Source organism: Aquila chrysaetos, chromosome 20 (genome assembly GCF_900496995.4).
Source record: "Aquila chrysaetos chrysaetos chromosome 20, bAquChr1.4, whole genome shotgun sequence".
NCBI classification, from domain to species: Eukaryota; Metazoa; Chordata; class Aves; order Accipitriformes; family Accipitridae; genus Aquila; species Aquila chrysaetos.
In genome coordinates, this window is record NC_044023.1 from 9,344,077 (window position 1) to 9,370,576 (window position 26,500).

General features: G+C 36.7%; 1 protein-coding gene across 6 annotated transcripts in view; it reads left to right on the forward strand.

Moving 5' to 3' along the window:
• The window catches only part of CACNA2D3 (calcium voltage-gated channel auxiliary subunit alpha2delta 3), a 481,763-nt gene that overhangs the window by 353,802 nt on the left and 101,461 nt on the right, over positions 1-26,500 (forward strand). For all 6 annotated transcript variants that reach the window (XR_003927719.1, XR_003927720.1, XM_030043854.2 and 3 more), the window contains 4 exons: positions 3,419-3,490; positions 4,279-4,359; positions 8,526-8,600; positions 21,838-21,921. Coding sequence is in view for 4 of the 6 variants with exons in the window: in XM_030043854.2 (XP_029899714.1) it covers positions 3,419-3,490; positions 4,279-4,359; positions 8,526-8,600; positions 21,838-21,921 (312 nt within the window). In the remaining 2 variants the exon portion in view is untranslated. The remainder of the gene's footprint in view (positions 1-3,418; positions 3,491-4,278; positions 4,360-8,525; positions 8,601-21,837; positions 21,922-26,500) is intronic.

A 26,500-nucleotide genomic window follows, 5' to 3' on the forward strand; every position in this document is an offset into this window, starting at 1 on the left:
ATAAAGCATACCTTTGTAAAAATGGCAGCAACTATTAGGATTAGTTACTCATATTAGTTACTCCTAAGAGACTGGAAGGACAAAATTGGATAAGGTACAGCCTATTTGAAGATTGAGATTAAGTTCATGGTGCTTCACTTTTCAGTCATTCCCAAGGACTCTTCACTATATGTAACTAGTCACCATCCATCTGGTGACATTATTGCATTATATTAGGATAAGTACCATTCTCTGTATTTGCCAGTAACACTAAGAAAACTCCTGGTTCTATGTGTAACCAAGTTATTTGTTGCCTGCTTAGAAACATGCATTTTGTGCTTATTAAAAAAGAAATTTTAAAAAAATTACTGTTCAAGATGTTTCTAGTAAGAAATGTTTGACTACAGGTTTTTTTTGTTTGTTTGTTTTTTACACGCCTACATAATTCTTTTCTGAGCCTATGACTTTGTGATGTCCAGTTGATGAGTTTGGGAATCATAAGGATTGTCTATATTTTCTTTTGGGGAAAAACATAATAGTTGAGTAACCAAAACGTTTATTACTAATTACACAATAATCTGAACTGTTAAATTTAGTATGGCCATTCAGAGACTATCAATATATATTGATTTTGTTATTCTGAGTTTGTGATATTTAACATTTTTCATTAAGCGTTAACTTCTAATTAAGTATTTGCTGATGATTAAAAAAAAAAAAAAAATCCTAGCCAGTCCTGAGGATATCAGTAGTACATGTTCATTCCGAATGTAACTAATGTAAGTTGAAGTTGTATCAGTGATTAGAGAGCATATTACTGTTTTTTTCTCAGAATCACTGAATTTTTCCAACGCTTGCATGGGGTGTTACAGAGTTCTGCTATATGTAAGAAATTGTCGGACTTGCAAAGCAACAATGCAAAATACCTAGATCATGGCTTCCTTTGCAATTTATTAGTGGACTCTAGCATTAATTGTCTTAGCAGAAATACCCAGTGGCTAACATTCTACTATTTCAAAGTATTTCTGCCAAAATGTCATTGCCCAGGGAATAAAGCTGTGCTCCTCCCCAGCAGATAATTCCTCACGATCTAACAATTTTTGTAAAGCAAATGTCGCAGCTTGAGTGGGTGACTCAGTGAAACATCGCAAATACGAGTCATCTATCATCCAGTTATTTGCTGACTCCACTTATGGAAGTGGCCAACAACCTGTTCATCTGCCAAACAAACAAAAAACCAAACAGGCTGGACCGTAAGATTGCACTTCTATAGAAATGACTGCGGCAGCCAACTGTTGGTGGTACTTGTAGATATAATTACAGGGCAATCATTCTCTGCATGCTTTCATAGTTAGTTTTGAGAGTTAATGACCTGTTCTCTCAGAATTTTCCAGGAACTCCAGACTTTTTTTTCTCCATTTAAAGAATTTCAAACACCCTAAAACTTTACTGACAGTCCCTTGGCTGGCATCCTATCCAATAAATTGTTTCTAGTAATCTCTTGAGAGTGAGCTGACTTGTAAAATAATACCATACTGATACTTGACAAATACATAATGTCAGAGAAGAACAACCCTGGGCAATCATATAAAATCTCTAAACACTCCAAGATGTCACCCCATAATCAGCTGAATGCTTTTTCACTTCCTGGTGTACATGTGTTTGGGACTATTGACTGTCATACCACAGAAGGCTCCTCTCCATACAAATCATGTCAGCGTGCTTAACTGTACTACTCTGGCCAAGGAGAGTAAATTCTTACACTAGTTCAGCCACATTTGACTTTCAAGTGCCACCTTTAAACTCCCAGTGTTTTGCTGAGTTGTTTGGGGGTTTTTTGTTGGTTGTTTTGTTTAATAACTTACTATTGCTTAATAGATCAAGGATTATATCAGGGCTGGAAATATCTCTTCATATTAAAGAGGAAAACAACAACAAAAAAGCAAACATGATCATAAGTTGGTTCCACCTCATGTCCCTATTGATTCCTTATCAGATGTAAACCTTGTTGACCCTAAACCCCATTTGTGTTCCGGTCTGATGTCTGCAAACACTCCTCCTCACCATGAGATAGTGCCATGCTTCAGGAAATATACTTGTTTGGGAAACTGAAACCCTCCTGAAGCAGACTGGGAGCTGCAAGACATGTGAAGTTCTAGATTTTGTCCGATTTGTTAACGTGAAATGTGCTTCATAAAATATCTTGGGCATAATATATGATCTGTGTTCTGAAAATCTGGGGAGTTGATAGCTGTTGCTCCGTTAATAACAAAAGCTTTGTTAACAAAAAATCAAATTTGCAGCAGTTCTCAAAAAAATGTATTAGAAATACTGCCTGAGTACAGAAAACGCGATACTGATGTAAGGGTAGTAGGAGAATATCACAGCTGCAATTGGGCATGACTGTCACCTACAGAATTTGTCAGGAAGATCGTCTCTATTGCCTTGTCCATTTGGCTAAACAGGCGCAACAAAGGAGACTTTGTGTTCTACAAAATCTCTAGGTGTGATTATAACTGGATATGTCATGCTTTTAAATGTTGGCTAAGCCTCTTCAGCTTTACACCTCTTCCCAAATTATAGGGGCAGAAAGAGTTTAACAGTAACTCTCAACTTCCTGCTTGAGTTATCTTTCATACGTAGCTGGCGAAGATCCACAGGCACACAGAGCAGTGCTTGCCTTGAGCATCACAGTTAGCCTTTGCCTTATGGCAAAGCCGTAGTCTGGCCAGAGGGCACGAAGAGTGAAGAGATGATAGTCTGAGCAATGGCACTCTCCTGTGGCCAATGATAAGCATTCTACATGTTTCTCTTGAATGGAACCAAGGTCAGGAGATCTGTTTTCTCCCTAAATGGAAGGAATGTGTTGAAAATTGATGTGCAGAATCAGCTAATGCTTCATGCCACCTCTTTGTCCAGCAAACTGAAACCGGATGGAGCAAAGATGCTCCTGGGATCCCAACTGGCTGTCATCCTTTCTGCCGCTGTGTCAGCTGATGAGATCTCAGTCTGGACCAGAACAAAGCGCATGCAACTCATGACCTCTCGTTCCTTGCTGGGAGAAAACAGCCTGAGGCAATCTTAGCAGAGCTGACACTGGGAAAGATGTAGAACAGAGCTCCAGCTGCTTTGCTACTGCACATTCTGCTTCCACAATCCACATTTCAGCCCCTCGTATCTCTCATGGGAGACTGCAGTAGGAATGAAGATGAGGCATCTTTCCCGCCAATGCAGATGGTGGGATGGGCAGAGCTGGTATAGTTCAGATGGGGCTGGGGCTGGGCTGGGCTGGGCTGAACTGCCTGGGAGTCTAACTACGTAAGCTCATTTAGATAAAGTGCCTTATCTCATTTAAAATGAAGAGAATGTAACTGAAAAATGCAATCACATGTCTGTAATTGTTCCTTAGTTCTTAGAGATGATATTTCTTTTTCAAATATAGCTTGCTGATGATCAGGGATTGGTGTTGATGACAACTGTTGCCATGCCAGTATTTAGTAAGCAAAATGAGACTGTAAGTACTCAGACTATTTCTGTCATGTGATAAAGGGGTGACTGCAATAAAGTTGCTTTCAGGGACCTAATAAGATTTTAGCCAACTCTAAAGATTTTTCTTCTCCTCTTCTTACTTTGTCTGCAGTTAGTATCCCTTTGGTAGCATAAAAATGTGGACAAAGAATCCCAAATAACTATACTCTAGAAACCATAGTAAAATAATAAAGCCCTATGCCTAAGAGAAAATCTCGGATGATGCTAGGCCTTAGGGTTTTCTTACTTCTCTATTACCTTTTCACAGCAAATAATCTATATCCTTTTCTTCTTTGCACTGACGTGCTTCTATTTCATGGACTCAGAATTTAATTAATCATATGTATATTATGTATATATCTGTTTATCTTTACTAATTTAATAGGTTATTAAAGAAAATTACATGTACTTTCTCCTTAATTCTTAATCTTTCTCTTTTGTTTATCAAATGGCAGGAGAAATTGGGAAAGAAGGGAGTAACATTTTTAACAGTAGTTTTTAATTCAAAAAAATATTTTGCATGAGGAAGTTTTGTTGAGGGACTCAATAGCTATCAAAAGTTTGCATGCTTTTTCTATGTGAATAGAAAGGAGCAATATTATTGATTAAATGACTATTTGATCAGATGAGTTGTACCAGCGTCTGCTTTCACCACTTTTTAAACAATTTTTCTGTTATCTATTCACTTCTGCAGAGTAGCTGCAATGTGAAATGAGCAGTAAGAATGTTCATTATTATTGTGGTTCTGAGTGCATCTTTTATTGTTCTTTTCAGAGATCTAAAGGGATTCTTCTGGGAGTAGTTGGCACAGATGTTCCAGTTAAAGAGCTTTTAAAAACTATTCCAAAATACAAGGTAATACACAAATGATAATATGTCCTTTATACTCAGTATAATATCTGTAATATAACATAATTTATTTAGCATGTTAATATTTTTTATACGGATGTAGCTCCATTATTTCACTTGTTTTCCTCAGGAATTTTAGCTCTGTAGTGTGATGGCTAAATGTCATTGGCCCTGAGATCAAGTTCAGTTTTTAATACCAAAATTAATATGTGGCTTGATCTTCGCATTTTTGCAGATCATGGTGTGCTCTAGAAGGTAATATTAATTATTGTCCGTAATAAATTCAGTGAAATGATTAAACCACACAATATAATCAGAATACCACACAAAATAACCAGAAATTCATGCTGAACATTTGCATAACTTTGTATGAAAACCATACAAAAAAAATCTATCCTTAACATGCCTTTAGGCTTCCTGCCAGCATGTAGCCCTTCCTGTCCCAAGTCCATGTCCCAGATTAGTAATCTTTTTGAATTAAAGCAAGTGGCACATTTCAGGAACTTGAACATGTTCCTGCCTAACCAGACTAGTGATTCCTTCTCTCCTACCCAGTATCTGCTAGATATTTCCCTCTACTTAGTTTTCCAAAGACAGAGACAACTCTACTATAAAATTCTTAGAAAAATAATTATCGTAAAAGTTTTCAAAATTTGATGCATTTCATCTATTGTGAAACGTTCGTAACTCAGTAAAAGTAGGCTTCAGGCAAATACAAAGATATAATTACTTTTCATTTAAATTTGATGAAATTCATTAGTATTTCACCACTTCTCTATGTCTGAAATGCTTTACTATAGTGTTCTTTTATTCACAAATGAAAATTAAATGAATGTTTTCCAGTTAATTCCTAGCAGAATTTTTTTGCAAGACAAATAAGCACATAACACAGTACCGTAGACAGCCTTTCCTAAAGAGGCCAGCTATTGGAATAGCTACATTTTGACACGTGCCTGTACTGAGTCATGACATAAATTTTTATGTCATACTTTCCTCTTAATTGGCCGCCATGCTCTCATTTGCTGATTTCTAAGAGGGTGGAGGAATAAGCTGAGTTGTAAGTGCCTTTGAATATTCCTACGTGGTTTTGTAGATAATTCTAGTTAGGAGGAAAAAAAATTCTCCTATTGTTTTTCATTCTAATTTTGAATACATTAGCAGTTACCAAATTATTTTGTAAATCAATATGCAGTAACTGGGAAGTTTAAGTTAAATGACAATTTGATAAAAATAATGCATAAAATACTGGCAATAATGTTGATAAGGTGTATTGGAGTAATTTCCTGGGACCTGGATCCCACTAGGCTACATGCTATGCAAACACAGAACAGAAAGGCTGTCCCAGCTGGAAAAAAGTTTGCAGACTATGGGAAGAGGCAGCAGATGACTACATCCTGGTATCAGAACATGGTGAACAGAGACATTCCTGGTCAGGATAATAACAGAGAACAGTCTCCGTGCACTAACCACCAAAGTTAGTTAACCGCAACTTGTATATTACTTTTGTGTATTAGAAATACAGAATCAGTAGAAGGTAGAAGAGAAAGGAGCAAAATTTGGAGCACTGCAAACAATCTTTGAGGCAGCCTTCTAAGGAGCTATGGGTAGAGCAAGTTTCAGTTGTAATGAGAAGGAAGAACAATGTTGTAGTAATGGCAGCAACGAAGGCCTGGCTGTGCATGGCTGGATAGAAAGGGCGATATCGCAGCGATGTTATTCAGAAGTCAACTGTAAGATTTGGACATTCTCTGAATGCGAGAACCTAGAGAGAGTGTGGGGCCTGAATAACAGGTATTGCAGCAGAGTTAGAGTGATTCAGAAAAGGAGCAGATAGGCAGGAAAATTAAAATTTCTGGTTTTGTCATATGATATTATAATTTTTAAGACTTAGGTTTCTGTGGAAGTAATATGCGATCCTCTTTCTGAATATTAGACTTTTTATTTGAAGGTACATTTTATATTGCAGGATGTAATGCAAGAGAGGATTATTGCAGGAGGCACCAATATCATGCAATACAGTTAGGTTAGTGAAATCACTTGAGTTATAACTTCCAGTCTCACATACCATAAACATTTCTGAACAGTAAAAAGACCATGCAATTGCAAGAGCATAATCACCCCTGGGACCCATTCCTGTAGAGGCAGCATATGAAATAAAATTCACACAGGGATATAAAATGATTGGTTCGAAATAGAATTCTGCTGACCTGGAATTCTCTCGGCTTGGATGAGGTGGATTTTATGCTGAGGAAGATGAATAATAACAATAAGCTATTTTCAGCAGTCATTATCTAGACTAAACTTCCCCAGATGTCAGTGGCAGTTTCTCCTGAATAAGGTAGGGTTGCATTTAGTAATACTTGGTTTTCACGTGGAATTTTGTAGCTGTTAGAAGAAGTTTTTTCATTTCTGAATCTGTCATTTAGAGACAGAGTTCGAGGTTTAAAATGGCAATACTGCTGTAAGTGGTAGTATCTCTCAAGCCAAAGCATTTTAAGTGCAGAGAGTGTGCAGTTTCACATACTGCACAACACAATAAAATACTACCCTCCAAGTCTGAGTATGATTCAAATAGGCAAATACGTTTTTTCCTGTGAAGTATACCACCCACATTTGTTTCCTTACCTGACTTCCATTGCTTGGATGTCATTCTGCAGTTATCAACGCAGACAATTATACTTGAGATCTGATATTTAGCCAACAGCTGGTTCAGTTGTCATACTATAATAGGTAAAATATGTCCACTGTTATTATTTTTGTTATCCCTCGTTTATGAAGAGATGCCAAGAACATATCACCTTCTATTATTTTCACCGATGTTTATTGCTTTAGGAAAACCGCTAATTTATGAAACAATCTTCTATACGGCAGATACAGTTGACCATATACAATCATTCACAGAGAGACAGTATAAATCTACCTGGTATGTTTTCTCTATGACCTTGCCATGATATCATAGTCTGCTTTATATTTCCAGAAAGTTACAGAAGCCAACAGACTTGCTGTCCTACTTGCCTCTTAGAAATGATTCTGACTTGTCAACCTTGCTCACATTGCATTATGCCAGACAAATTCCTAAGGACCCACTTCAGCAAAGCATTTAAGAATGTATTGAAGTAAAATAAAAAGGTTGTTAGTAGTAAAATGTAAATACCAAAGCAAGATAATTCTGGAGTTTTGGGTTTATTTATTTGCTTGTTTTTTAATACTTCAGTGCATCAAGATGCTTAAATAAAGATACATGGGATGTTACATTACATTAATTCAGAATTGAAAAAAATGGGTGAGAAAGTATAGTGAGATGTGTACTCTTCGCGTGGTAAAAGTTACGTACTGCAGCTGCAGAAAGGTTCTCCTTTGGCAGCAAGTTTATGTTAAGAAGGGATGTTTGAATGACCGCATGAATGATTTGGAGGTACATTTATTGCATTCAGTGGGTGCAATCAACTGTGTAACAGGCATATTTTTAAAAGAGTAGAATTGTTATTTAAATAAGTACAGTGCTAAATTTGGTTATGTATACCGTTAGGCCTCATAAAGCATTTCATTGCTCTCAAATGATCTCCCATAGTTCCACCCGGTACAAATATGTCAACTTACAGGAGTTTCTTTAGTAGTACTATGCCGCCTTCTGTGGCTCCAGATGAACTTGAATTAACCGAGAGGTAAAATGCCTTTAAGATGGGAAGATGTAAATATCACATATGACAGACCACTGCTTGCTCACTGTAACTGAACATGCAGTACCAATGATTTAAATGATTCTCTTACATTTCTTGAACGAGTGAAGTCAGCTGAACCTAGCCACTCCTGGGAATATGTGAATTTACTAAATTCCAGTATCCCTTTGCTTTGGCACATGCTATGGTGACTCATATATATGTGTATATCTAATTAATTCGAAAGCACATAGAAATAAGTGCCCTAGATAGCAAAGCGTGTGTGACATTTTAAGATTGTGCTGTATGCTGAATTCATCACAATGACAGGTTCTCATTTTCACAAAATGTCAAGGATCAGAGCTTTGCATATGTTATAATGAAATACTATGTGGATAAGGGTTATGAGTGCCAGCTTTAAGCCCTGGATAACTAAATTCTTGCCTGATTTTTTGTTTAGGAATTTACTGGAGACCATACTAATTAATATTTCTTTCTCATTTACTCTTACAGTTAGGTATTCATGGGTACGCTTTTGCAATTACAAACAATGGATATATTTTGACTCATCCAGAACTGAGGCCTTTGGTAAGAATACTATTTACAGATCTATTTTATTTAGCTATATATGTTACGTTTGTTTTTCTTTTAGGGTGAATAATGTCATATTCATTAAAAAATTAAATACAACAGCCCAGTTACTTTATATTGGTTTATAACACATTATAATTCTTGGTAAATTTACCTCTGGAAACAAAGGTTAGCATGAAAAAAATCAAGGAAAATAAATATACAAGTTGTTTCTGCAAAAGATGCAGGCTTCCATTACTGCAAAATGGCAAAGCCAAAAATTGCTATAATTATGTTCATTTTACATTGAAACGGAATGCTGGAATGCTCTATTGCTATGTAATAACCCCTATTTGTCATGTTAAATTGTTAAAGCTAATTTAATATATGTGCAGAAATTTCAATAAAGCATATTCTTAAGCAAAATAGCAGCACAAGGGATTTTTGTACTAAAAGAGAAATACCAGCAAATTTTACCTTTAGTTTCCCATATCATCTCGTTTGCATTAATCACAGCAAGAAAAATAGAAGTGCCTGTTATGTAAATGTTTATCAACTTAACACCCTAGAGAACTGGTACATTCTTGATTGCATCATTGTTTAGGAACAGCACTTGCAAGTGTTCCATCACTATCAACTCTTAGCAAAGCATCGGTATCAATAATTCCACTGCTGTATACATATGGATGCCATATGTATTTCTCATGCAGGCACTTCAAGTAATGCCCGTTTTCAACAATATTTTAGTAGAAAACAGAAATATTAATTGGATGCATAATTTCACATAAAAATAAAATTATTGAAAAGCATGATTTATTAAGTCATTAGCATATCTGAGGTTTTCATTCAGCAAAAGAATTCGTCTTTCTAAGATTTGGGCTAGGAATTACACACTTAATTAGCATTTGTATTTGCACTTATTGTTTCCCCGTTTTTTTTTAACTGGAGTAGAGCTTATGAAAAGTTCAACAGGGGGACTTCCGTGGGTGAATGGAAAAACATTATCTCAGTAACTTCACTGTAAAATGGACAGTCAATCTAATGGCAAAGCAGACATTATAGTATCTTGGAAGGAATTTTAAAGTAAATGGTTTAATTGCCATTTTTCTTCTAAGTATATCAGCCATGATTCTGGATGGTAGAATTTTTCACAGCAGTGGAAAGGAAGACAATACCTGTAGAAAATTTGGCAAATTACTGACCAATAAGCAATACGATTCTCAGAAATGGCTCTTGCAAATTATCCCATTGGCTTTTTTACCATTCCAGTGGTGAGTCACTAAAGCTATATATCCAGGTATAGACAGCTTAAACCCCAGTCAGTTAAATTAAAATGCTCCAGGGACCAGTTTTTTTCACCTCTACGCTCCCTACAGATGATTTCTCATAATGATGAATTTGTATCTTCTTGTTTTATGGGAATTAGGACCTCTGCTACCTAAATCTATAAACATTAGGGAGTGAAAAACTTCCAGGCTCAGTAGAAGCAGTTTACTCTTACGGAAGGTAGAAAACTCTAAATCGATACCTAAGCATTTCACCCCTCAGTCAAAATGTGTTTTGTCTCTACAAGAGATTTTGTACTTGAGAAGTATGTAAGTGTAGGATTTATGAGATTGATTCACCACACCTAGACCCATCTAGTCCAGAATCCCATTTTCAGCAGGGTCCAACATGAGATTGGTCCTGAGGAAGATGCAGGAACTGAGTAAGAGGATGTGGAAAATCTTGCAGCAGTCAGTATAACTTTTAAGAGTTTCAGATGGGTTTCTGCTCATAAACATTTGATTCTGACATTTTAACAGTAAAACTTATTAGAGTGGGTGCTTCTGTTATCCATACCAACGTACTCATATTTGTCAGTCTGCTTGACTTCTCATAGTAGTGATTTTTTTTATATTGTAACCATTTTATGCACAGTTTTTATTTTGAATTAGATTTTTAAATTTCATTAAAAGTAGTTTCTATGCTATGAATATGGAAAGCAGAAGCACCGGATCCATTTTTTCTTTTTCATTTCTTGCTTTGTGTAATAATTTGTGACTGTTATTTCATTGAATCTTCTCGTCACAATAAACAACCAATATTTTCGGTCTTGCTGTAATGTTTTTCTATTCTTACTTTTCTGCATTTTGACATTTTGTTGTCATGTCCTCTGTATTTTTCTGACCTCTTATTTATCTATTCTTCCATGTTTTTTCCTTTTCTGACTGTGATTGCCTGCTGAGCTTTATTTGGTAACCATAGCAGAGAAGAGGCAGCAATAGGGGCTGTACAAAACCTCCTTAGAGCACCTGGATTATATGGAAAGATTTTTAATGCACCATCAGGTCTCTTCTGCTGCATCTTCACTGCTTTGTTACCTCAGCTACCTTGTCCATGTTAAGTGACTATTTGTGTAATTTTGCTTTTATCTCATATCCAGCTGCACCATAGACATAACCTAAAAATTGCTTAAAAGAGCCAAAGTTACAAGCACACTGACTAGATTTTACTGTCATAGCATTCTCTATCTTTTCCTACAATTTGCTGTTTGAAAATTTATATTGCACTAGTTATGTTAATTTACCTCAGTGGTTAAATACTGAAATAAATGTTGTTGTGCTTTAATGTAAACTTTTTATGTGAAACTTTTTTTTTTTTTTGGTGGGAAATGCCAGTGTGGGGAGAAGTTGTCTTCAAAATTTTTAGCTGTTGCAATGGAAAATATGATAGGGGATTGGTTTTTAGTTCATGGTTGCCCACTACCTTCAGAATATTTTTTCTTATCTCTGTATGTCTTCAAATCCATGTGGTTTTTTTTAATATCCCATTCTAAATTAGATATAAATGCATTGTTTTTTATAGCATTCCCCAATTTTCATAATACTAAAACCATGACTTGGTCTTGATTCCTAAAAATGCTTTTTTAATCTGCAGGTATCACAGGTACACCTGACAGCCTGTATTTGCAAGCCATAGGAATATATATTTGAAAGTTCCCTATCTGCATCGCAGCAGTTTTACAACACGTGCATTTGCTGTACTGTTCCTTTTTCTTATGGAAAATTACTTCCTTCAAAAATTTTAGTATTTATTCATTACAGAATAGATGTTTTAATAAACAGAAGGTAATGAAATCCAGGAACAGTGGATAGCTTTAAGTGAGACTGACAATGGGTGTTATCCTCTTTCCTTATTTCTGTTCTGGTGGCATATTTTAATGAGGAAAAGGGTAGGTTTTCTCTTACTATTCCTCGCCCCAGCGTACATCTTGAAGGCACTTATTTCATTACCTTATACAACAGTCTCTCTTTTTAAAATCAAAATGTTGGGCAGTAGCCCATAACCTGTCAGCTACAGGGAACTCATTGTGATATATTCACGGTCTGTTCATTTAATTTTTTTGGAAGAGTCATTTTTACCTCTGGGTTCTGTCAGTAGTGCGTAATGGGAGTCTTGTGTTGACTTCAGTGGAGTTTTTGAGAGTGAAGTGATTGCTGGCTTGGGCCCTTAGATTAATATTGCAGGCTGAATCCTGATACCATTGTAACTAGTGGCAAAACATTCCATGAAATTTGTGACAGTAAGTATGTAAGAATAGGCGTGTAGGACTGGAATTAGTTCACCAAAGATATTTTCTAAAATTATTTGGGTGGGTTAGAGTTTATGTTCAATTTACATCAATTACTGACTTGATCCACGCTGGTTTATATTGCTGTTGTATTTTCTTGTGCTGATGTAAAGCTAGAATATAACTAGGCTCCTGAGTTACTAACCCCAGCGGCCATAGCTGTTAGTTCTGAAGCTGACGTACTGCTTTTTAAGGAATTGTCTTACGGGACACTGAGCAGACAGGCAGGATAGCAAACAGTCGCCGAGGAAGAGCGCTTCCTGTTGTACCAGATTTTTATCTTATGCTGACCAGTATATTTAATCATTAAGCTAGCTACGTTTTTGTGCTGATTATCCTATCGGGCTTATGTTTAGAAATGTTTTTCTTGGAGATTTCCTCTCTTGTTTCTTCTGCTTTTTTTTGAATAAACTTGGCTTTCAGTTAGGATGACAGGTTGCGTGCGCAGGGGCAGCTGGTAGGAGTAACTGAAGGACGAAGAGGGAAGTACTTTCTAGGTACCTAGGAGGTACTTGGAGAGGTTCGTGGCAGCTGCTGAAGTAGCCCCCAGACTTCCAACTCGGTGCCAGCTGGAAGTTTTCAGGGGTGACTGTTGCCATAGTGGGACCTGAAAGAACTTTTGGCTACATTCTTCTCAAAAAGACATCACTGGAGCGATGAGTCTTGACAAACAACTTAATAAATCATGATAATCAGGGAATAAGGAATCCCCTGGAAATTCCTTCCGGGGAGTAAAACGAGACGGCTTGTGGGGCCTCGCCAATTAAATGTCCGCGTGTAAATTACCCGCGTGTTTCACACACGCGGAAACTCTGGTTTTACCTCCCTTCCTTTCCTTGGCCTTTTCTTCCCCAATCCGCCTTAGGCCGTGCCATCCCATTCTCCAGGGGCTGACCGGCCGCCCTGTCCGTGACCTTTCCCCGGCGCCGCCGCCGCCGCCACCCGTCCCGGAGCGGGCCTCGAACCCGCGGCTTCGCCGGCGGCGCCCGGGACCGCCGGCGTCCCCCGCCGGCCCGGGCGGCGCGGAGGGCGGGGCGGGCCGGAGCCGCCCGCGGCTGCGCTGCGGGGAGGCCGCCATGCGGTGGCGCCCCAGCACCGCCCAGGGCGCGCGGGGGGCGGTGCCCCGCCCCGCCCCGCCCCGCCCCGCCCCGCCGGGCGGAGGTGTGCTGCTGCAGGCGGCGGGCCAGGCGGGGGGGGGGGGGGCGGGGGCGTGTGGTTCCGCAGTGTTAGAATCCAGAAACTCATCCCAACTGGGATTCCAATGACAAAACGCCTTTGTCATCTTTCTGCTGTATTTCAAAGCCTTTTTTTTTAAAAAAAAAATAACGTAACGGGTTAGTACGTTTTAAATGTTTTTCCATGTTATACCCGTTTTAGGGTGCATTTCCTATCAAAAATACTCCCGTAGTAACTCAAGAAACTATAGCTGATGGTAACGATATTTCAAGTTTTTTTAAAATATTGCTATATCAGATGCTCCTATATGCTGCATCTTGATTAAAAGTCTGTATTTTTACAGAGTAGTATTTTATTTTCCACGAGAGAATATTTTAAATTATATGATGTAATTTTGAAGCTTATATTTAGTTTAAAAACCACAACTTACTGTTTAGGGAAAAAAAAGAAAAAAAGAATTGTTTGGGAATTCAGAAGTGAATTTTGAGATTTTCAAGGCAGTAACTTGGTTTTTGAGGCTCCTTACACACACTCAAAATGTGTACGTGAAGAGAAAGCTGTTCTCAGCAACAGTTATGTCAGATTTAATTGCTTGCTTTTCAGTATCCTGTTAGCACTTGCAGTGTGCTAGGTGTTACTCCATTAAATTTTAAAATGCAAAATATGTCCTGATGATGTTATGGTTTGCCAAAGAAATGAGTTTACTGAATGTAAAGGAAAAGTAATAAAAAAGTGATACATACTTTCTACATACACTTAAAAACAACCACCATATTAATTGTGACTGATCGCTCATTACTGTAACTGTCATTGTGTAGTCTGTTAAATGTTGATGTCAGAGGAAACCTGCTTTCTTAGGAAAGTGTAGTGGGATTACAGAGAAATTAAGGAATGCCACTGAAAGATTAGTGTCTGGCCATAGTCACAGATTGACACCTTTGTGAATCGTTTCTGGGGTTAGAGGTTTGTACTGTTGCCTCTCAGTCCTAATATTTGTGTGGTGTTCAATGAATAATAGCAAGATTGCTGGTAGATTTTGTGAAGTCTGTGGCTTCTTTGATTCATAGTTGGCAATGGAATTTGTATTTTTGTTCAGAGTAAAGAGGAATTTTGTTTTCAGTAATTATTAGGTTCATTTAGGGTAGAATACTCAAAGTTCCTGAACAAGGAGCTCAAGTTCTTTAATTAAACAAAATATGCATTTGAAGACAAATGCATATGTTATGGAATCAAATTGCATCTTTTATTATTCAGGTTCTACCATTTTTTTGATAAATGTAAGATTAAGAATGTGTTATGACTTATGAATTAATGTAACAACTTTCATGGTGACAAAGGATTTTGTAGTGTTTCTCAGTTTAAATCAAAATCCTCTATCTCTTTGAGAACAGTGAGGCATATATTCATGTTCTCAGTGTAAGCTCTGGAAGGCTAGTAATGGTCATTTTTCGAATGGCTATATGTGAATGTTCCTTTTATCACTGTAAACCAACTGATACATTGCTTTCTTTAAAATTATTCACATCTTTATTTAATTTGATCAGTCTTAATAGGGAAAGTTACATGTAGAAATCAAAGCTCATGTGTATATCGCAACACCCTCAACCAAAATATATTGGTGGTTTAGCTGCTCGAGTAAGTTACCATTTTAAACTTAGAATGTTGACTGTCACAATATATTGTATCAAGCTAAAGGACCTGGAGTATTTAAAAATTGCTAGATCAGTATTAAGTCTTTTGCAGCTGTAAATTCTGGGAAAATTTGTTTCTCCTAATATAGAAAAACAGAGAAATCCAAGTCTCGGGGGAAACATTAATGCCCCACTTAAGCAGTGTTAGCCTTTCATAAGCAGCAAATCTCATCTCTCTCTGGGGAGTCCCGCCTGGAACGTAAGATAACCTACACTTACCCTTGCTTTATTCAGCAACTCCATAAAACTCTACAGCTGTAGCTGACAGCAGAATATTTAAATGATTTGAACAGTGTAAATGCCTCACGTTCATTTAAATAACTGAAGAATTCAATCACTTGAATGCCAATGATTATTCCTATTGGAGTTTACATTTCAAAAAAGACAGCCCATCTGAATCCCTGTGAGCGCATTAAATTGCTATCTAATTAGAAGTGCAAAATTACATATATTTAAAAGATAATTAAAGGTTTGAAGGCTGTTGAATAACTGGTTGTACATCTAAATGAATCACTGAAAATTTGTTAGCAATATGTGAAGCTTTCTTTTATTCTTTGCTTTCAGCTTTGAAGTTAGGTATAACCGAGCTCATGGGTTTAAGTCTGGTAGTATTAAGATAAAGGCAGATGTTTTTAATTATTTCTACTCAAACCCCAAATAATTATAAGCAGCTGCCAGTTTTACATAATCCCAAAAGATAAGGTCCTGAGAATGCAAATAAAATCCTAAATAGAGGGCTTGGTTTTTTTTCAGTGGAGTAAGTCACATACACGTCGCAGTGGTACTCAACTGCAATCCACCTGAAAATGTGAGCTCAGCTGATGCACTCTTTGTCCAGTCTGTAGGTGTGTGACTTAAAGCTGTTTTTTGTATTTGCTTTTAGCTCACCCTGTATATTTCCACATTTTGCTTCATCAATTTAAACATTACTGCACCATTTGTAATGCAAACACATTATGAGCATAAGTAGACAGAGTAATTCAAATACACGTGGCATGAGAAGTATTTTCTTCTATTACTTTGCTAGAGGGTTCTTCTGTGTACATGGTACATCTAATTCTTCCTACTTTTTCTCTGCCTGGAAACTTAGAAGTGCATTATTCTCTTTTCCCTAGCAAATGACATGGCTCCTGTTGTCAGCTTTTCTCTGCGGTATTTCTGCAAATTTTATAGTGTGGCAGGTTTTCACTGCCATCTGGCATGAAAAATCAGTCCAAAATAAATGTTTTTTACTGCCAACCATAACCTAGGAACTTCTGGATTAACATCTTAAATAATAGGCTTGTTACGAAAGTTTCTCTTTGGAAAGGGAAGTTGCTCTTCCTATTTTCCTACGAAAATGAAGATGTTACCTTTTTAAATATTAAAATAAGGAGCTTTGCATAGAAAGCGACTTTGATTTTGACTGGACACCTATGAGTGTTCTACAAATTCAAGATTAAGTGCAGATCAATAAAAGATGATTTAAGGCCGCAAACTAGATGAAAATCATGAAATAAAAGTACCACAAAAGACAAATCAGGATCATGTGATGAGGAAAAAAAAAATCCAAATGAAATAAAGAGCTTAAAAGCCAAGCAGTAGTGATTTATTTTGAGATAGGATGCCACTTCACATGTATCCCCAGGGAGAATGTTTTGGAGCTATGTAGCACATGGTGAATGAAAGCTCAGTCACTATGGGTGATGTTATATAAACAGGTGAAGCAGTGAAGGGAATTTTTCAATACTTTTTTTTTTTTTTATGTCAGAGTATGAATCAGTCTATTGAAGTGATCTCTTCCCTTGTCTTCTCACGACGTTCCACTGTATTTTCCCTTATCTTGTCTTTGTCCCATAGTATTTAACCTCTAAGCATTTTGTGATAGAGGTATTATTTTATTAATGGACTAATGTTGAAGGACTTAATCCATATTTAAAGGAATTTGCAACTTGGAATTATTACAATCCTTGCTGAAAAGTAGGAAGGAAGTTCCCCCTTCCCCTTCCTTTCTGTACATGTTTACATAGCAGAGTGGCACGGCTTTTTGGAGAGATGCCTCACTCAGGGACATACCCCCCCTTTGCAGCCAGGAAAGGAAGCAGCAATATACTCCTGCCTTATTCTTTGCAAAGAGCAACGAAGACACATTTGAAGGACCGGTGACAGAAACAGATGATTCTGCTCCTAAAGTTGGTATAAACAAAGCTTTCGCCTTGCACAGTTACCTCAATAAGCAATAATGTGACTCGGTAGCAATTTATGCCAGGGTGGATAGCTGGTAAAGGTCTCAGTACCAGCCATTGACCGTGTAAAGTCTGGTTCAATGCAGTTCCCATTCAAACAGCTGCAGTCTTTGCATTATGTCAGTTAGAGCTACACTAGACAATAAATAAGTAGTAACATTGGTGTCCAGAATCTTAGAGAAGGGAGGTAGCTGAATAACTGGCTAGACCAGGGAATTGCAATCCTGCAATGTATTCAGTCTGTGTCTGTTTATTTAAAACTATATGGAAAAGTGTGTAGTTTTGGTTAATGATGCTTTTCCTCTGATATTTGTTCATTCAACCTTTCCTATCAAACTTTGTAGACAAGACTACCTTTATTCTTCGGTTATGCATACAGTTGTAATGTGTATTTAATTATGTAGAATTCAAGCTCAGCTAAACATATTTGCATATGTTCAAGTTTGTCTCCTCTAAACACAAAAATTGGGATCATTCTCAAATCCTGTTTAGATTAATATATTATCCTAATTTTGAAGTACTAATCCAAAAAGATGAAACTTGATTGATGCTACGTTTTAAAATTGGAGGAGTTTTTTTTAGTTCCTGATTCCTTACTTTTGTAGATAGGATAGTTGTTTGGCAAGGAAGAGCTTTACCTTGAAATTATTTTACCTCTCTAGCTTTTGGTTGTTGGTTGGTAGATACTTTCTTGGTATAATATTTTCTCACAGATGATTCCACAAGTGTGGCTAAGCAAGTTTGCTAAAAACTGTTGATGCTTCCAAGGCTGCTATCACAGCAACATACTGTCTCCTACCTCCCCATTATCCAGATGGAGCACGTCTGAGAAATTCCAATCACCTGAGACCCAAGGCTTGCAGCTGTTAAGATGTAGCTTGCTCCCTCTGTGATCAGATTGCTACACTCCGACTTTATAAACACGTGCAGGTCATATTCAATGCAGATGGTTTGGGACTGCTCGTGTTAAAAAAAAAGTTAAATAAATAAAATATCAAAGCAAAGAGTTTAATAATAGCACATGTAAATGGTTGTATATGGCGTGGTGAAAAAATGTGATTCAGTCTTTAAACAGTACACGTCACATGTTGTTTGAATCATCCAGTGCTATAAGAGTTTGGCCAAGTCTCAAATAAAAGATACTGAGTAAGATAAAGCTCATTCTGATTACCAAACAAAATCATTTCCTGTGTTCTTTCCACAAACAAAAATATGTTGGAGCTATCATGTAGTTTTGAGCAGCCTAAAAGATTCTTGTATTGCAGTCCCTATATTTAAAATTTTTTAGTATCCCCCCCCCCAGGATTTAACTACTATATAATATCACCACACAATTTATACTGGCCAAAGTAGATTAACAGCACACAGTTTAAGTCTAGCTCTTTTTCTCATGCACTTACATCAGAGTAATTTGGTAGGGTTCTTAGTTTCTCTCCTTCCCAGTGGGTCCCTTACTAATTTGTTTCAATGCTTTATACTAATCTTGCAGATGGGTTTGGCTTCAGCTTTCAATCAGTACGTTACACTTCACCCAGGAGTCTCAGAGATAAAAAGTTAGATTAGATTTGCTACCAGAGAAAAAGGTATAGATGAATGCCATTTTTAAAAGCTGGTGAATGGCTTCTATGTCCATGAATAACTTTTACTAAGAAATTAGTTAAGCGATTAAACTAGAAAGAAGCTAGAGAAGAATAGCCAATTGAACAGTAGTATTATGAAGTAATTTATATTTGAGCTACTTGCATTTATGTTTTAAGCCCTAGTTACATAAGCATAAAGATATGTAAATTTACTGCTGGCATAAGGGAATATTTTCATGAAGATTAGATTTGTAAGCAGAGTTACCCTGATGTACAAATAATTGCTATTTTTTGGTATCCTGTCCTTGCTGGAAGTTGGTTTTTCTTTTCTCTGCCATCCTTTTCTGAACTGTAACATAAATCTACTCTTCACTTATTGAATTCCTGTATAGGCAATTAAACAGTAGCCCCTGAAGTGTAAGAGCTGAATGAGGGGTTAGGCATCTCAATACTTTATTAGTTCCTGTCCTAAATGTGTTTAAGAACTGCACTTTCAGTTCCTTTGAGTGCTTATAGAGCCTAACCCTTGCTTGAGCATTGGGATTTTAGCTTTGTTTCTGCTTATCTGAATTTTTAAGACATAAATGTTTCCAATCCTGGCTTTGCTGCAGAACTTTGAATGTTTTATCCAGCTCTTCACTTGCTCTTTGAGTGCAAGGTGTGGAATCTATATAATTAAAATTCATACAAACCCCATAATCAATATGATGCAAATGGTTTGCCTTGTGTTTGAAGCCTACTTCTGCTGTCAGACACAGAAGATCAACTCTTTCTGTCATAAGTAAGGATTTGCACATGTGTCTGAGAATGCAGTATAGCCCAGAAGCTCTTCAACATCTGTGAGTAAGGATGTAATTAAACATTGGAACCAGTACAGGAGCTGTTTGCTCTACTCAGATGATCCCAGCTAACTTCTATGTGACACTTTTCAGCTCTCAGTATTTCAGAGCTTGACTGTAACCATTTCTATAGTGGAATGCCTAAATCAGATCAAAGATTTGCTTGGTTAATTGGTGCAGCCACAGAGAGTAGACATAGTTACTCCTTGTAAAGGTTAAAGATAATATTGATATAGTTGCAGCCATAATGAAAGGCTTGCAAAACATAGCTACAAAAATCAAGCCCTGCTAATGAACTGGATGTTATCCTCTCATATTTTATTCTTGTGAGATTTAACTATATTGGCTGCAAATTTTGTACTTCAGTATTTGCATATAGTTACTTCTTTGGCTATCAGAGCTATCATGTAGCAAGAATTAATCGTAGCACTGAGCTGCTTGAATTCACAGTCTAGCGTACAAGCATGTGCTGAAAGCAGAAATTCTTTACATCTCTCTACCCATCTGTTGAGTAGCATTAGCCCAGAAGCAGATAACTTTGTTGTTACAAGAATGGTGGCTTCTAGCAGAGGGGCAAGAAAAGCACATGAAAGTACTCTTCAGTTGCATCTGCATGAATTTTCAGAACTTAGTCTAAGACTTACACCAGCAGAGTTGCTACGATTTTTTGTTATTCAAAAGAAGAATGAGAATTGATTCAGGATTTTATCCCACATAGTTTCCCCAAAGAATCTTCTGTAGAAATAATTGGATTATCCAAGTTATTATGAGCAAAAATTAAGGAGGCTCAGTGAAGCCTGTGCTAAGAAGAAACTTTACAGTGCTACCAATATCTCAAAATCTCTTTGTGATTATGATCCAGTAGTCAATATTTATAAAAGTTTGCTGTTCTTCAGGAAGACTTTGTCATGCCTATTTTTAAATACCGTGGTCTACAAAGGCAGCTGTGGGATTCGCATGAGAATCTTTTAATTTAGAGAGGAAAAAGTCAGGATAGGAATAAGCTGCTTAATCCTCAGAGAGCAAGTTTTTTCTTTGGCCTCTCTAGTCTCTCTGTAACCTGCAGAACGTGATTGAAAGTTCCTGCACCACTGGCCCCAGTGATGAATTGGCTGTCTCAAGCACTGACAGGTTTGGTTTATGGTATAGTTGGTCCTACCCTGAGGGAGGAGAATCAACTATATATACTGTCATACAGGTACATTTTCTATCCTTCTATGATGCTATTGTTGGGGAGTCACAAAAGCAATTTGGGGATTTTTCACAGTATCCCTATGTCTCCTATCATACTTCATAGAAAGACTTGTGGTTTTCCCTCCCACTTATATGCATCATAAAAGATAAAAGACCAGATTTCACATTATGCTCATCCTCTCCCAAATTTTATTTTTTTTCAAATATATTCTCATATTTTTTCTTAACCAGTTAGGTTCTTTATTTACAGGCCTTCCTAAATATTTTTTTCTTCTTCTACCGAGCAAGGTTTTTGCTCTTACACTAGTAGGCTTTCTGATTTTGAATGTTCAGCAGAGGGCAGAATTTCCTACACTATAAACACCTCGGTGTCAAATCAATTTGTCACTAGAATGTTTATTTTAAATGTGCGAGTTACAGTGTAACCGTGACTAATGATAAGGAACTATAAATTATCATTATTAGTATATTACTTTTTCCCTCATGAAGTTGTAGATAAAATGTAGTATCAGCAAATGTTAACACTGTACTGCCCAAGACTTGCATCTTATCTTGTTTGAAGAGAAATGGGTAAACATTTTGTTGATAAGATTGTAGGAAATATAACTTCCTGTACAGCTGAAAGAGCTAGTTTGAGACATTTGACATAAACTACAAGATCAAGGTCTCATGTATTTTCCATATGGGGAGAAGAAGGTACGACTGCTGAGTTTGACTTTGCAGCGTGTCCATCAAGAAAAGCTTTGTATCATGGGAAGAGATCGTGGAAATACTCGTGTGTGATGTAGGTTTTTAGTTCACAGACAACATTTCTATCTACTGTTATGTGTATTGCATACAATCAGCATGCAACCAGCAAATTTTTTAAATCTTCTGATACAAAATCTTTGTGCAAATAAACCAGGATGTGCTAAATATTCCACCTTTTTTATGCCAGTATGAAGAGGGGAAGAAACGAAGAAAGCCAAACTACAGTAGTGTGGATCTTTCTGAGGTCGAGTGGGAAGACAGAGATGATGTGGTAAGTGATGTGTTTTAAAACCCTGTCAGAACATATTGTTGCATCCCACTACTGTACCTGGAAACTGTTTAAGTAGTCATTAGAGAGGCCACCTGACTGCTGTCAGGAAGGGAAGGACAATAGCCCCTTTTACTTCATTCAGAATTTTATAACTGTTTTGTATTGATTCTTCCTTACATATGCATGTACCACAAACACAGGCTCTTTGTATCTTTGGTAAAACTCAACACCCTTGCATTCTCCTTGCATCCCATTGTGTATTTTTGCCGGATAGCAAATATAGTGCTAGAGAATGGAATAGAATATCTCTTTAGGGCTGGCCCAGACAACTGCTGAAACTCAGAAATGAAGGAATGAGTTTAACTTCTCTCCATGAGATCCCTCTTTCCTTAATGGAAGTAATGAGAGCTGTTTTCCTTAACGTACAAAATCAAAAAAACATCAGACGAATAAACAAAATTGGATTCTCTGACCTCTGTTCAGAGCACAGATTCACTCCAAACTCCTAATTTCAGACATATGGGTAGCTGCAGAAGCATGCGTTCTATGTCTATCAGCTGTTATGCACACAGCTCTTTCCATTAAATTCATTTTTCAGTGCTCTGTCTACTCTGTAGTTCATTCTTTATCTTACTCTTTCTTACCATGCAGGCTTAGCCTTTTCTGCAGTACTGTATCAAAAGCTTTCCTTATGTCCATGGCTTAACCTTTGCCTGGTCTTTCTGTTACTTCCTCAATAAATCTGATTTGTTAGGCATGATTCGTTTTGTGTGAATCTGTGCTGACTGTCCTTAATTAAATCGTAACTTTCCAGGTGTTCCCCTTTCTGTCCTGTAATTTAGTTTTTCCCATAAGTTCCCTACTGCCAAAGTCACGACTGCATGTCTGTGTTTTTCATAGATGTCTCTTCGATCCCTTCTCAAATATCAGTACTGTGTTAGCTTCTCTCAAGTCCCTCATACCTCTACTTTTCCAGAGAGGTTTTGAATACATCCACTGAAGGTTCCCATATTTAGTCTGTCATGTCCTTCCGAAATCTGGGATGGATCACGTACAACTGCCCCTGGAGTCTTGTCAGTCTTCAGATGTACTAATTTCTTGATCCCTGTTCTGACATAAGTCTATATTTTCTTTCTCCCTTACAAAATATATGTCTTATGTTCCTCCCTCTCTCCACCCCCTTTGTGAATAGTGAAACAGTTCGTTTATGTTTAAGCAATGTCTGTTTCATCAGGTGATAGATTGTCCTCATCCTCTCCTAGGAGGCCATCTTACTTCCTTATTGAAGGTTTTGTGTTGGAGTGCACACTCAAGCCTTTTTTAGTGGTTCTTGTATAGCTTTGTGAAATTTTCTATGCATACGCTATTTAAGGCTTGCTCATTAGATTTTCATATGCTGTAGCAGCCTTCTGCAATCTTGGCAATCACACTGACTTCGTATTTTATACCTTGCCTTTTCTCTTATCTTTGATCATGTATTACTCAACCAGTTCCTCTGCAAATGACCTTTTAAAATTTCTTCTCTCCGTTCAAATGTTGTTGCTGTAGTTATATACAGCTTTTAAACCTTCATGATTTTTTTTCCTTACTATTTCTCTTAGGTTTGTGGGTTTTTTCCTTTTTATTTCTCCCAATACTATCTCTGCTTAATTTTTACAGTTTTAATCCCTTGTTCTTAGTCATAACTTAGCAGAAATTCAGTGGTTCAGTTAAAGTAACATTGAACTATTTCTGTGACACTGAAAATTAAGTTTTATTTATAATTGAGATTCTATCTGAATACACATGAAAGCAAAAGGTCCAGATTCAGCTCTAAGTATTTCCTTTGTTTTGACCCCTAAGCTCTGTCACTTTTTCTGAAAATTTCTAGCAAAAATTGAGTTTTGTTTATCTGTAGGCTGCAAAAAGTTTTATTTCACCTTTTGATGAAAGATGCAAACATGCATTTTATCTGCCTCTTTCCCTTTCACCTAAAAAGTTTGTTAAAAACTATTTTTAATTGTAACATAGAAAAAAGCAGCCTTTCCAATTGTTTCATCTTTTGAAGGAGAAAAGAAGTTAATCTACATTACAAATAGACTAAATTGAGCATAACATTTGTAGAAAAGATCCAGTTCCATCGTACAATATGTAAGAGTAAAAAATAGATAAATCATAAGTGAAATTAATTTTTTAATTAATAAATATATAATACATAATGGAAAAAAACCCTAGATATTCTATTGTAGCTTTGGAGCAGCAGTAAACACAATTTTCAGTACTCATGTATAACGACAGGTGTGTTGTAGTGACTTCCTTGAATGATCCCCATCTATCAATGCTAATAATTCACTGGTGCATGCCTGAATAAGCATGCACTATGCACTTTTCTTTGATAAATAATCCCCCAACAGATAGATAGGTTTGGTTAAACAGCCTACACATCTACTGTTTGATGATTAGTTAACAAGTGTCATCTGAAAAAACAGCATGTTAAATATTGTAGAAAAATGTATTAACATCCCGAATGTTGTCCCAATACTTCAGCAATGCCACGCACAAGTGCAGACCTTCATGCAAATATCTAAATAGGAAAAAATGCAATGTCAAACAAATAATATTTTATAGCTATTTTTAAATGTAAGCCTTATTGCAAGTTTTTCTGTGTTTGTGTGAAATAATACGTAAGTCACTTATACCATGTTACTAAGACCTCCAGAGGGGCTGATGGTCAGAAATACTAGTAGAAGAATAAAAGAGAAGGAGATATGAAATAAAGTAATATTGGAGCTACAGGCAGAGTCATTATTAGCATTAGAGCTAGAACGAGAATGGAATTTGAAGGAAGTTCTGTAGATTATTGTAATGAAGTCCATCTCTTTATGTAGCTTTTCTGATGTGAGGATCCAAACGAATGTCCAAAAAGTGTGTGTTATTTTTGTTGATCTTTTGCAGTAGGCAATTCCTTAGTATTGTTAATTTTGAGTGAAAATGGTAAATATAGTGTAGGAGACTTAAAACTTTGTTGAGTAACTTATTGACTTGAGAGCTACATGTGGCGCTGCTTCACCCAAGGCCTTGGATTTGATGTTCTTGATTTTTTCCAAGCTTAAGTAGTAAAGCATTGTTTATTCAGCTCTAGAGGGAAAGAATTAAAGTATTCATATAGCTGCTTTTAATAACATAGACTACTACTGGTATATTTTTCTCCCATGAAACACTTATGTGGAAGCTGATTAAGACATTTTTGTACTTTTTGCCACATTAATTTAATGGTTACATAGTTTTCCAAGAATATAGAATGATCTCATACTATAGCAGTGAAGCTGGGTTGTTAGCAATTGATTGGAAGATACTTAGTTGAAGGGGTAATAACGCATGTTACCCTGAAGAGGGGAAGAAATAGGTTTTCTTTAGTCATCCGATAAGGAAAAGGTGGCAGAACTAAGGTTAGAATTTTTTCACCATGAAATAGAGTTGGTATAAATATATATTAATCAGTTAATTTTCCAGGTTAACTGTACCTGCTATCTTGCCGTTACTGCATTTTATTAGAAAAAGAAATCTTAGCACCAGCTTATTAAACTAACAGTGTCTTCCAGCAAAGTTTGGGAATATGCAGTACCAAAGACAAGAAGTTTCAATTTGGACAGAAACCTTTTTCTCATTAACCCACTTCTTGAAATTCTTTTATTATAATTTCTAGCTGAATGAAATATTTTTTCCAAATAAAAAAGACCATGAATGAATGTTTGGGGGCTTGAAGCCAACTGAGGCAGTACTTATTTTATGCATTTGAGGAGGGAGATGAAACTGCAGAAGAGCCGAGAAACCAGATTACAAAGCCAAGAAATGTAATCACAGCAAGCAAAAAAAAAAAAGGCAGAAAAGTAAAACTCTAAATCCCACATGCAGACTTGATCTTAAACACTACTGAGAGTTTGGAGGCCCTTTTAGTAAATCTAGCCTGAGGCTTGTGGGAGGAATGGGTCTTAGACAACTGCAGGCACCAATAGGAGAAAAATGAAAACCATGTTAAAGATAAATGGGACTGTTCTGTAAATGTTAGAAAGTAGATGGTTAATTAAGACCAGCTCTCCAAGTCCAAAACCACAAAACTTAAAATGGGAAACTATTTCCAGAATTGCCTATTATGTATTGTTAAAAAAAATCAACAGTAAAATATATGCTTTATTTTATACATGCCTCTAGCTAAAAATTATTCTTTTACACTCACTGACAGAAGAGTAAGACTGTTAATTCAAATCTAGATGCCCTAGAATTAAATTTAAAGAGCTGCAAAGTTTGCAGTTTTTGATAGGTCAGCCATGCTCAACTTGTTCATAAGAGTAAAACTAGATGTTTCACTGGCAAGTTTGCTCATTCTCTTTTCACTCCATACTAACTCGGAAAGCCTGCAGAGTGCATCGATAGGACCGTCTTCACAATTTTTCATTAAAATCTGTCTGAATTGCCCATTCTGGGATGAGGTACTGGAGAACAGGAGATATTTATTCAGCAAGAACATGATGTCCACAATTGTGTTCAGCTAGATAAGCAATAGAAGAGACATAAAAATACTCATTTTGTCAATATTATT